At 48.4% G+C, this 12,601-nt stretch overlaps 1 protein-coding gene across 1 annotated transcript; it reads right to left on the bottom strand.

Moving 5' to 3' along the window:
* Positions 1–8,086: 8,086 nt before the first annotated feature.
* Positions 8,087–12,060, bottom strand: LOC119405417 (uncharacterized). Its single transcript, XM_037672255.1, has 2 exons — positions 9,228–12,060; positions 8,087–8,244 (listed from the first exon to the last, which is right to left on the bottom strand). Exons 1-2 carry the CDS (start codon positions 12,058–12,060, stop codon positions 8,087–8,089), a joined length of 2,991 nt encoding a protein of 996 aa, XP_037528183.1.
* Positions 12,061–12,601: the final 541 nt, after the last annotated feature.

Raw genomic sequence — 12,601 nt, 5'->3', positions numbered from 1 at the left:
GAGACCCTCTCGATGAATGAAGGAAAGAAGGGGAATGGATCAGGGGCTCGTTTTCCTTGTTACACAAAAAAACCTTATAAAACCGAGACACAATGAAGCCAAGGAACCACGAAGAAAGGCGTCACATATCGAACACACAACCACATACACACGCGAATGCGCATCGACAGAGAGAGAGAGAGAGAGAGGGGGGGGGGGGGGTGACGCGTTTTCGTTTCCCAAAAACGCTGCATCAAATATCGCCTCTTCTATTTCCACAAATTTCAAATGACGGAATAACGTACTACAAGGCGTCCCACCTGTTTGCTTTCCGTCCGCGCTCTCCACGCTGGTCCAGTGGCAATGGTCATTCGGATGCTGACCACTCCTCAAGTTTCCGCGGGTTCGGTACAGAGCCGCAGCGGCTGCATCGCGCCAGCGGCAGCTGAAAATAAAAGACCAACGTAGTAAAGACTGTTTTCTAAGTCCAACACTAAGTCGTGTTTAGCAGTGACAGCCCCGCTATTGCTTTATTTATGCATACTGTCAATTCCAATAGGAATTACAACAGGATGACTTTACAAGCCAGCCAATTATTATCAATCAAACAACCAACGGATTGACATTTATTGTGCTTAACGATACGGATTTCGCTTTATTTTTTTTTGTTTTTTATTAATCATCTTCATTGCACAGTTCGGACAGTAAGTTTATTTTGTGTTCTTTTTTTTCATGGTTAGCCCATGGCTACATTATCAGTTACACCTGATAATCAGTTACACCTCAAGTGGGGCAGCCTTGTCGCTCGGGAAGCGTCTTCAATAATCTTTTGTGTCTTGCTCTGTCGTTTCTTGCGTCCCGTCTTTTGTAACACTTCGTACGTATTCGAGGCGAATGCATATCAACTTCACTTATCCATTTCGCTGCAATTAAGTGATCCCGCGCAATGCACATCTACACATGTTATCATGCGCACATGCTCTTGGACGTCATCCTACTAACACACAACAAACACCCATTTTCCTTTTTCAGTCGTAAGTCGCCATACATCGCACTAACTTAACAAGACCAGGAATCATATTCAATACGTCGTTCATTTTTTTTTTTTGTATTTTCATATCGGGAACAAAGCCTTGAAACCACATCAACCACAAACGCAGACAGACATAAGAAAGAGAAAACAGTTGTTTAGTCAATCTCCTCCTCACTTGGTTTACTATTACTAATGCTTTTCTCTCTCTCTCTCTCTCTCTCTCTCTCTCTCTCTCTCTCTCTCTCTTTCTTGTGTATAGATTCACAGCACGTAGCGACGCATGTATCGCCCGGGCTTTCCTTTCGCACAGTACTTCTCGTCTTTCGTCGTCTGCTATGCTTATTCAATTCTTCTGCCTCCGTGTCGCGTAGCAGACGGTCACGGACCGTTGCAGACGACAACGCGACCAAGGCACGTGCGCAATTTCTTAGCTGGAACCAACGCAGGCCGCGCAGCCTCGCTACGTATGCCGTCATCTGCTTCAAGCACTCGAAGCAGACGGCACGCGCGCGCACGACGTTGTCTTCGCGGGTAGTTGCGTGCAGTGCTGCGAAAGGCGAATACCGCACAGAAAGAAAATCTAAGCCAGTTCTACTCCAAGTGAAAGCTGTGCGTACTGCGCAGCATTGTTTCGCTTGTGTTTCCCTTGTGTTTATCTTGTGTTTATCTGCATTTTTCTGCTCTTTTCTGGCGCTGGCGTTCCAAACGTGCAGCCTGATCAGCTTATGTGTATCAAACGTGGGACCTGCGTGACACCAGCGCGAGACATGAGACGACGACAGGGCGGTATGCAACTGCATGCAATTGCTAATTACCCCGCATACAACCGCATACAACAGAGCACCAAATTCTCAAGAACACTAAACATGTTTTTAAAGTGGTATCGTAAGAGAACTTTTGTGTGCGAGGTCAAAAAATACCGGATTTTCAGAAACTTTGATAATGTTTTCATTTTTTCAATTGGAAACATTCTACAGTACGAAAATAGGCTTTCAGAAATAGCTTTTTCTTTTTTGTAAGAATTAAAAAAAAGACATTTTCCTACCTAAAATTGCGCAGAAAGCCTCTATTAAGGTAAGATATGACATGCAAACTACCATGTAACGCTTAGGACGCTAAGGACGCATTAGGACGAAATATACACTAACTAGTGTTTTTAATAAGATATCGTCCTTGTGAAGCCTAGCGCATTTACGCACATAATATTAGTACTGGCTTATGTTGGCAAATTGTTGGCTTGTCTCGGCTATTCACCTTTATAACAATGTAATAAAATAATATATATGTACCACTACGGGTATGCTTCACTTTGTTAAAGGTTGGGACACTACGAAAATCCTGCTTAAAAAGTTCGACTAAATTGTTCGACGAAAATTTGCAACCTGAGTGTCATAAAATATTTCTGCAGTCCGCTTTAGTACAACGTAGGACAACAAGAGAATCTGTCAGAGCAGACTGACATACTATTCTATCTCTTGTACAGCAATCAGTTGAAACGACGGCAGCTTTTCACGGTGCTGCACCTAACTGCTAGGCCAGGTTCGGTCGTCTCCCAAAGGTGGGGGGCTTGGTTTGACTGACACACGACTCGATGTTTCTTTTTGCACTCGCTTCGTTTAACACCTGTTGTCCCAGTTTCTGCGCAAGTCACTGGCGTTCTTACGATACACGATTGAACAGGAGGTAAAGCGAAAGCGTAACGCTAGAGGAAAGGTCGTTCGAAAAATTAAACAAACAAACGCGAACCATGAAATAAAGAGCAGAAAGAAACCGCGAACGGCGAAAGTGGAACTCTCGTTATCATTCGCAACGTATATTTTTGTTTCATTTTCTTCTTTTCCGTGTTCAACGACCTTCGGCGACGATGCGTGCTCGCGTTTGAGTGACATTACATGGCTACAGTCCTCTCTCTTGGAACTTGACGCGCATATATATAGACATATAAACAACTCAACTGAAAGTTTCGGTCGGCGGATGGCTAGGCTTTTTAGCTTTTTATCTATCTATCTATCTATCTATCTATCTATCTATCTATCTATCTATCTATCTATCTATCTATCTATCTATCTATCTATCTATCTATCTATCTATCTATCTGTCTGTCTGTCTGTCTGTCTGTCTGTCTGTCTGTCTGTCTGTCTGTCTATCTATCTATCTATCTATCTATCTATCTATCTATCTATCTATCTATCAGCTCGTGGACGGGTGATCGACACCCGGCCACGATGCCGCATTTAGAAAGGGGCGAAATGAAAACACATCTCTGTAGTTCGATTTAGGCGCACTATTAAAAAACACCAAGTGGTTCTTTGAACTCTGGGTTAAACTCCGGGTTAAAGAATCACGGAGTCGAGCACTAGAGCGTACCTCATAATTATATTGCCACGTGTGTTATTTTGATTTATTCCGATTTCACCCGGAAAGACTGTCTGCAACGCTCGGCGCAGACCGCGCCGCGATGTTTCAGAAGCTTCGCGATTGTTTAAGATCATTCCGTGAAGACTGCGCGCAGGACGCGAATAGTCAAGTGTTATCTTCGAGAGCTTAAGCGGCCACCAGCGATAACGCTGGAATCTTCGACAGCGCACGTATAAAAGCCGACGCGCTTTACCGCTTGTCAGGTTATCCACGGCCGACGCTCTGTTCGCCGCTCTCAGTGCACAGCGTGAATTGCTTGTACCTTGTCGTTTCATTTTCCGGGCACAGGTTCGCCCAAATAGAAAGTTTAGTGTCGAACACGTCTGCTGCCGTCTTCGTCGTCGTCACGACCACGTGACAATATCGTATTATTGGCTTGTAAAACCCGATAACTTAATTTAATTAGTTCATAACACGATCAAACAGCGCGCGAAAACGCAGACGCGTCCACGTTTCAACTCGTTTCACTATAATAATCTAGCCATTTTAGTATGATTTCAAGCACATGCCTAATAGCAACTGTTTGTGTTCTGTTAAATACATGGGTTGCAACTAGTGGTTGAGCACTCTAAAATAGGCTTTTCCGTGCATTGTGCATAAAGAAAGAATAAAACAGGTGACGCTAATTCAAACAAGTAAACAGAAAAAAACAAGTAAAACGACACGGCAATGAAAAGCTCAACGACGAGAATTTCACTACGCAAGACGTTTCAAGCATCGCTATTTTCATCCGCGCTTTCTTACAATTTTCATCCACTATTTCAGCGTGCACAATTGTCTACACAGCCCTTGACAAGTGATATTATATCCTACCGCGGCCTGCCTTCGCGACTCCTTGAAGTTAGGCTCAGTGTTATCAACGACCAACGTTGTGCGGTATGCCCGGCCTGTCCCATGCCGACTGCCCTTCCCTCAAACGGCCTTCCGCAAATCAATACACTTTGTTCGCTGACGAGGCAAGGCCGCTTACGGCTCTCGCTTATACAGACATACGCTTATAGAGTCCGTAAGCCCATTCATGGCTCGACGAGCCTTGGGACGGGTCATCTCCGACCGCCATATTCGATAAGCAGAGGCGACATTGCGAGATCACTCCGAGAGATTGGTGCTCGGCCATGGTCCGTATTACCTGCGAAGCCGAGACTATATCCACAGATTATAACGGATAAGGAAACCTTGACGCCACGAGAAGGTACGGCGCACGCGCGCTCACATATCGAACTTTCTCAATCTGGATTGGACGAGTTATCGGGAATTCCTTAATTGCTTTGATATTATCACCATCGCCAACCTCATGATCAGTCATTCGTCTACTGCAGGAAAAAGGTCTCTCCTGACGGCCTCCAGTTATACCCGTCTCGCCTGTGCGAGCCGATTCCATTTTGACACCTACGAATGTCTATAATTTCACCCCTAAATCTCACCCGTCCTGCACACTGTCGTTTTGTTTCGTGTAATCGGCCGCGGTGCTGTAGCGGTTACGGTGCTCGACTGCTGACCCGAAGGTCGCGGGATCGAATCCCGGCCGCGGCGGCTGCATTTCGATGCAGGCGAAAATGCTTGAAGCCCGTGTACTTAGATTTAGGTGCACGTTAAAGAACCCCCAGGTGGTCGAAATTTCCGGAGCCCTCCACTACAGGGCGTCCCTCGTAATCATATCGTGGTTTAGGGACGTAGAACCCCGACAATTATTAATAATTTCGTTTCGTTTGTCGTCCAATGAAACGCAATAATTAATATTGTTGGGGTTTTACAGCTCGTCATCAGAGCCCGGGACGCGATTGCGGCCAGAGGGTTCCTGGAATAAGGGACCCTCCCACCTAGGGTAACCCTAAACTTGCAGGCTGAGAAGCCGGAAATAAACGTTCATTTCATGCATTCATTTCGTTTCGTGTCAGTGTTTGCACTTTGGGCTGAAGCTGCTTAGACGCCGTGGTAGCTCAACGACTGAGGTGTAGTTGCTGCTGAGCTCGAGGACGCGGGAGCGATTCCCGTGGCCACGACGGCGGCATTTCTATGGAGGTGAAATTCAGACAAATCCCTGTACATAGATTTAAAGGTGCACCTTAAACAACCCCACGGTAGTCAAAATCATTCCGAGTACCCCTCTGCCCCATGTTAGCTCAATCGTGTTTGTTGGATAGCGTAGGCTATCATCTGTTGCCATCCTTCGACCTCAATCCCATGACGCTCTCGTATTGGTAGGCGTCATGGCTTATACCGTGTTTACCTCCATTTTACTAGCACTAGCTAGTGTCGGCCAAACAATGGCTGATGTCTGTTATTGTTTGTTAATACTGACTAAATTATCACTAATGTAAAGCTACTCGCTTTTATAACGGCAACCTTGTCTTCATTCAAACCCCATGCAACGATGCTCACACGCACAAGTAGGCACTAATCCGAAATAGCTCTTGCCTGACTTTACTACGCCACAAGGTCTAACTAGTACTGCTAGCTACGTGCTTGAGAACGCGACCCCGGAAAAGGCCTGCATCGCGATAGCCGCTTCTTAGGACCTTGGCGCGGCCCGTATACTGCGGTAAGCTTTCCCTCACACACCGCGCGCATCGCGTAGTATACAGTTTACTAACAGCGCGATCATGATCTCTTGTTTACGCTCTTTGCGCGATTGGATTCAGGGTTAAGCGCGGCAGCAGCCTTTGGTCGAAGGACGTAGCACGTGCAAGTGAAGTGAAGGGACCTTGGCCCCGAAACGCAAGCTTAGAACGCGAGCGCCGCTACCGCTGCACTTCCGTCTGCAACAGGTTTCGCTTTCTCTTCCGCCAAGGCTTTTTGGTGTTGCTGAGGAATACCGTATTTCATCGCGTACTACAAGGCATAGACCTTCATGAAAACCAGCTGATAATGGAGCTAAGGAAGGTATAGGGGACGTTAATTGTATACTGTTTTAAGCGTATTGCAGTACTCGCGATACAGATGCGAAGAAAGTAAAGTGGACGAAAAGACAACTTGCCGCCGGCGGGGACCGAACCTCCAACCTTCGTATTACGTGTCCGATGCTCTTACCATTTAAGCTACGGCGGCGGTCGTCCCCTCGTTCACATTATCGGGTACTTATATGCATGCGAACGTGGGAGTGTTAGTCAGCGCCGCTTGTAGTGATGACGGCGAGTGTGGAACACTCTTTTCGCCAGATGGGGTCATGTAGATGGCGATGTGGGGTTTACGTTCATGATGAATGTGAGCAGCGCGAAGCACAGAAGTGCGGCGGTACAGGCAGTGAAGAACTGATGAGGAAGCTTCTGCTGAACTATTTTCATTTTTTGAGAACTTCTTATTGCAATACCCAGTTTGTTGTTGTGATGCCTTTCAACCCACCCTTATGGCCAATAGAATCCTGAATAATAATAATAATAATAATAATAATAATAATAATAATAATAATAATAATAATAATAATAATAATAATAATAATAATAATAATAATAATAAAAGAAAAGAGGCGCTCGCCGCCTGTAGCAACATCACCATCACCAGTCGCGTAGCCAGAAATGTTTTTTTTTTTTGTTGGGGGGGGGGGGGGGGGTTCAACCATACTTTATGTATAATTGTGCGTGCGTTTGTATGTGTGCCTGTATATACACACACGCAAAATTAAAAAAAAAACATCGGGGGGGAGGGTTGAATCACCCCCCCCCCCCCCCCCCGCCCTGGCTGCGCCAGAGACCATCACCATGACCACCATCAGCGCAGAATGTGTTGAACGCGTTGTTGGGCATGTCCAGTGGACTTAGAGACAAAGAGACAATACTTTACACAAGTGTCGTGCACTGCACCGCATTTTAATCCGTGGTAGCTAACTCAACCGCTGACTCAGGCCGTAACAACACGTCCATAAGTGCGGCCTGCGTGCCTACACAAGCGGCCTCTATTCTTCTTCGGCCCGGAACAAGGACGCCCTCGCGCGGTATAGCTGGGGATTTTAACGCACTCCATATCCTGTACGGCGAAATTGCTTACGAATTGCCTATTTTCAGCGCTCGAAAGGCCGCGCAATATACGAAAGGTCGTGCCTTAAGGATTTCCGGGCTCGATATAATTACAAGATGCGTGGCCGAGAGCGCGGCGGCATCCGTACGTATCACGTGTCACATCTCGAGTGGCAGTATGTTTACTCCGTTCAGCTGCTCCACGTAAGGACGCCGCGGTGCTCGGTGGAAGGGTTAAGCGTAAGTATCAAGCGTGAGTTTTGAGTATTAAATAAGAAATAAACGAAAACTAAAAAAAAATCACAGGGCCCCATATGCTATGCCTTCACCTAAGACGACTCGAAGGCGAAAACCGTCTTATCTTGTTCCTCAGTCGATGTATTGGTCCTTTCCCGCCACCCTCCGAAAACTTCCCGCACTTAACGTGGTTTTGCACTACCTTCCGTGATCGGCCCACCTTCGATCAAGCGACAATGTCATGTGATGACTGCTGCATACGTCTGTTACGTTCGTTTATTAGAAGCACACTGAGAATACATGGAAACAATGGGTCTGGCTTCGGGAGAGGGTAGCGTGCCCTCGGCGCATGCGCTGCTGCTTGATCCTCTGGCGGTGGAATCGCTTGTGGCCTAAACCGAAACTCGCGCACAACACTGAACCCGATACTCACGAACACCACACATCCCTCCCCACTTTGTCTGAGTCACCACTGATCTTGGTAACGGTCGGGGGGACGGCGACGTCTCGGAGGCCGCTGTGGTGGTCCCTGCAAAGTGTCGTCGGATGGGAGTGGCGCTGGCGTGGCACAGCACTCTGGAGCGCCTGCAGTCGGCACCTCTTGCTGATTGTCAGCCTGGCCGTCTGGGAGGAAAAATGGAAGCAGCGAAGGCTGGCGGGTATTTCCCGATGATTCTGTGGTAGAAGCGTTGTCATGAGTTGCTTCTTGTCTCGTAGTCTGGATATGGTTTTTGTGTCGTCGCACGACACCTCTGTCTGTGCTGACCAACCAAGACCGACGACCCACTTGTTTGATGATTGTCCCTTTCATCCATGCCGGGTCGCCTGCGAAGTTCTTCACGTAGACGATTTGATTTTTGCGAATGCGTCGTCCTTCCTTTCCTTCCTCGTCAATGAGCTGAGCTTCAGATATGTCAATGCGGTCGGGAGTTCACGACCAAACATCATCATGGCGGGTGTTTTCTTCGTGCCGGCATGCGTTGTCGTGTGCTGCTTTAGAAGAAAACGCGCAAGTCGGTGTGCGATAGGGACGTCTTTCTCTTTTGCAAGCGCTTGCTTGAGTTCGAAGACCATGCGTTCCACTTGACCATTCGTGGCAGGATGGTACGGAGCGCTCGTGACATGTTTCACTCCATTTCGTTTGAAAAAATCTTCTGTTTCGACCGAGACGAAAGACGGCCCGTTGTCAGTGACAATTTTTCGCGGTACACCAAAGGTTGCAAAAATGTTTCTGCATTCCTTAATTAGGTGTTTTGACTGAATGCTCGTCATTTGCCGTACTTCAAGCCATTTGCTGAATGAGTCAACGGTAAGCAAGAACATGCTGCCCTCAATGGGTCCTGCAAAATCCATGTGAATTGTCTCCCATGGTTGTGCTGCTCTTGGCCATTCGGGAAGCGGTGCCTTCGCGGGTGCCCTTCGGTTTTCCTGGCATGGTCTGCATTCTTGGGCAGTCTTCTCTATGTCTTTGCTGATGCTAGGCCACCAAAGGTAACCTCTTGCGTAGGCCTTCATAGCGACGATGCCCCTGTGCCCTGAGTGAATAATCTTCAAAGCTGCGGGACGAGCTGCGATCGGAATTATTACTCGAGAGCCCCTGAGCAAACATCCCTGTAGCGTCGACAGCTCGGACGCTAACTTCACATATGGTCGGAAGTCGTCGCCTTTCATTACTCGTGGCTTTCCTTGCTGGGCTGCTTGAATAACTGCTGAGAGAGTTTTGTCCTCGCGCGATAGCTCTGCAATGCGCTTGGGTGAAAGCTGGGGATCAATCGCACATTCTAGCATCAGAACATCGCCGGGAGGGGATGGCTCGTCGTCATCTCCCTGCAGTGGCAGCCTGCTCAATGCATCTGCGTTCTGGTTTCGACTGCCTTTTCTGTACACAAGGTCGTAGTCGTAAGCGGACAACTTCAGGCACCATCTGGTCATGCGTGGTGACAAGACTTGCGGAAGCGGCTTTTTCGGCCCGAGGATGCTGAGTAACGGCTGGTGATCAGTTGTAATAGTCACATGTCTTCCAGTTATATACTTCTGGAAATGATCAACGCCGAATACCACGGCAAGTCCTTCCCGATCTAGTTGTGCATAATTCCGTTCTGCCTTGCCAAGCGTTCGGGACGCGAAAGCAATAGGTGCTTCTGCTCCGCTTTCATCTACTTGCGATAAAACGGCGCCAACACCATAGGGCGAAGCGTCGCATGATAGGAGAAGAGGTTTGCGCTCGTCATAGTGAGCAAGCACTGTGCTGTCGCGAATGAGTTTCTTTAACTCTTCGAATGCCTTTTGGTGCTCCTTCTCCCATATCCATTGTGTTTCCTTATGCAAAAGCTTGTACAGTCGTGAGGCCACTGTCGCTCTGTCCTTGAGGAAGCGGTCGTAGAAAGCAAGCAAGCCTAAAAATGCTTGGAGTTGAACTCTATTTTTCGGCGCTGGTGCATCGATGATGGCTTTAACCTTCGCTCCAGTTGTATGCACACCTTGTTCATCGATGCGATGTCCTAGGAATTCCACATTCATGTCCCCAAATCGACATTTGTCTTTCTGTAGGCGCAGGCCCATATTACCCAGTCTTGACAACACTTGGTCTAGCCGTTCGTTGTGTTGCTCTGGCGTTTCTCCGCAGACAATTATGTCGTCGAGGTACACGCTGGTGCCAGGAATTCCTGCGAGAGTTGTCTCCATGATTTTTTGGAATATTGCTGGTGCTGCTGAGATTCCGAATGGAAGTCTCTTGACTGCGTACAGTCCATTCATGGTGTTCACGGTCAGTACTTTTGCTGTGTTTTCGGTGACCGGAAGTTGCTGATAGGCTTGAAATAGATCAAGCGTTGAAAACATTCTTCCACCTCTAAGAGTCGACAGCACCTCCTCAGTGGTGGGAAGCGGGTATGCCGCTTTCAAGGACGCTGCATTTACTGTGCTTCTATAGTCGCCACACAGTCTTAACAATCCGGACTTTTTCCGAACCAACACCAAGGGTGTTGCCCAGTCCGAGTGTTGCACTGGCTGCAGAATGCCCTGCTTCTCCAAGCGATCTAACTCTTCCTTCACAGCCGGTCTGAGCGCAAGAGGAACCGGTCGCGCCTTGCAAAAGCGTGGTGGGACGTTTGGATCTAGCTCAATGTGAACTGGGGGTCCCTCGTAGCTGATGACATCTTCATTAAAAACACGTGCGTGCTTTTCTAATAGGCGGTGCAGCACTGCGGGCTCTGTGTGCGTTGCATCATCCGTTTGATTTACGCCTTGCAGCCGGATTTTGAGAGTACTGAACCAATTACGGCCCAGAAGGTTGCATCCGCTGCCTTCCATGATATGCAATGGAAGAACGTAATCTTTAGTCTTGTGCCGCACTTGTACTTGAGCAGTGCCAACGAGGCTCAAGTGCTCTCCTGACCAGGTGTGGAGGTTTAAGTCTGCTTGGGCTAGAGGAGGTGGTTTTGTAGACCAACTCTTGTCGTAAGTTTCCTTGCTGATTAGCGAATACGCTGCACCAGAGTCAACTTCGAACTCTAGAAGCTTCCCGTTAACGCGTAGCGGCACCATGAACTTCGGGCATGCTTGCAGGCTCTTTACTGTATTAAGGCCCCATGCTGAACTGTCTCCCGACTCTTCCCTGCTTGCAGGTCTAGGCTCCATTTGATGCGTAGCAGTTTTGCGTTGCTTTTTCTTTGCGATGCAAGCTCTTTCAGTGTGCCCAATTTTCTTGCAATAGTTGCACGAAGAATTCCGGAACTTGCACTCACCCGGATCGTGCGAGCCGTCGCATCTGTAGCAGTGTGCCTTGCGTGGAGTGTGCTGCTCTCCCTTTGCGCCTCCTTTCTTGTGGCTTGTTTTGTGCACTTCTAACTTTTCTGTTTCGAGCTTGATGCTCTTTTGCTGCAGGGCAGCGCTTTCCGCTCTCTCGGCGAGGTCGAAAGCCTTCTGAAAAGTAAGGTCCCTCTCGGCGAACAGACGCTGTTGAACGAGCTCGTTTCGGATACTGCAGCCGAAACGGTCGCGTAGCATGATATCCAGGGGGAGCGCGGTGGTTGCGGCGGCCGTGGTTGCCGTCGCCTCAGCGGCGGGCAATGCCCCAACGCCGAAGTTACAATCCGCGGCGAGTTTACGTAAAGCGGCAACGTAAACAGCAATGGACTCGCCTGGTTGTTGGTCGCGTCTTTGGAATTTGCAGCGACAGTACAGCTCAGATGGGCGTGGGTCGTAATGTGCAGCCAAGGTTTGGACGATTTCTTCATACGGCACTTCTCCTGGGCTCTTTGGTGCGACCAGTGCGCGGACGGTTTCAAATGTCTCCGGCCCGCACAGAGTCAGGAGCAGGGCTCGCCTCTTCTCGTCGGCTGTGATGGAATTCACAACAAAGTAGAATCCAAGGCGTTGAATCCATGACGTCCAGGCCTTCCCCGAGAAGGGCTCGATGGAAGCTTGAAGAGACGCCATTGGCAGTGGACCACACCCGTATATTCAGTGGGTTTTCGTTTCCCTCGTCGCCAGTGCTGCATACGTCTGTTACGTTCGTTTATTAGAAGCACACTGAGAATACATGGAAACAATGGGTCTGGCTTCGGGAGAGGGTAGCGTGCCCTCGGCGCATGCGCTGCTGCTTGGTCCTCTGGCGGTGGAATCGCTTGTGGCCTAAACCGAAACTCGCGCACAACACTGAACCCGATACTCACGAACACCACAATGACGTCACGTAATGTGACGTCATAGTGACGTCACAAAATGTGGCGATTTCTGCCGTCGCGATGATGTCATGTTGTGACGTCACTGCGTGATCATGCTTACTTGCATCAATCTTGTTGGCGCCGACGCCGCCGACGCGGAACGCCGGTCAATTTTCGCGTTTGATGAGGTATCTACGGCTCTCGCCTTAATAATGTTAAAGGGACATTAAAGTGAGACATTAAAGCGGCTTAGACAGACAAGCTTTTTTTTTTTCAGAACGCTATTGTCAATAATTTCGCCACCATAGGTTAAT

Source organism: Rhipicephalus sanguineus, chromosome 9, assembly GCF_013339695.2.
Source record: "Rhipicephalus sanguineus isolate Rsan-2018 chromosome 9, BIME_Rsan_1.4, whole genome shotgun sequence".
In the NCBI taxonomy this organism is placed as follows: domain Eukaryota; kingdom Metazoa; phylum Arthropoda; class Arachnida; order Ixodida; family Ixodidae; genus Rhipicephalus; species Rhipicephalus sanguineus.
The sequence above is the reverse complement of the archived record's forward strand: the minus strand, read 5'-3'. Positions and strand labels throughout refer to the sequence as shown.

Coding starts and splice junctions, on each gene's coding strand:
- LOC119405417 (XM_037672255.1), bottom strand. CDS start 12,060: ATGGCGTCTCTTCAAGCTTCCATCGAGCCCTTCTCGGGGAAGGCCTGG. Junction 8,245..9,227: donor GCTGTCGACGCTACAGGGAT/GTTTGCTCAGGG, acceptor TTTTCCTCCCAG/ACGGCCAGGCTGACAATCAG.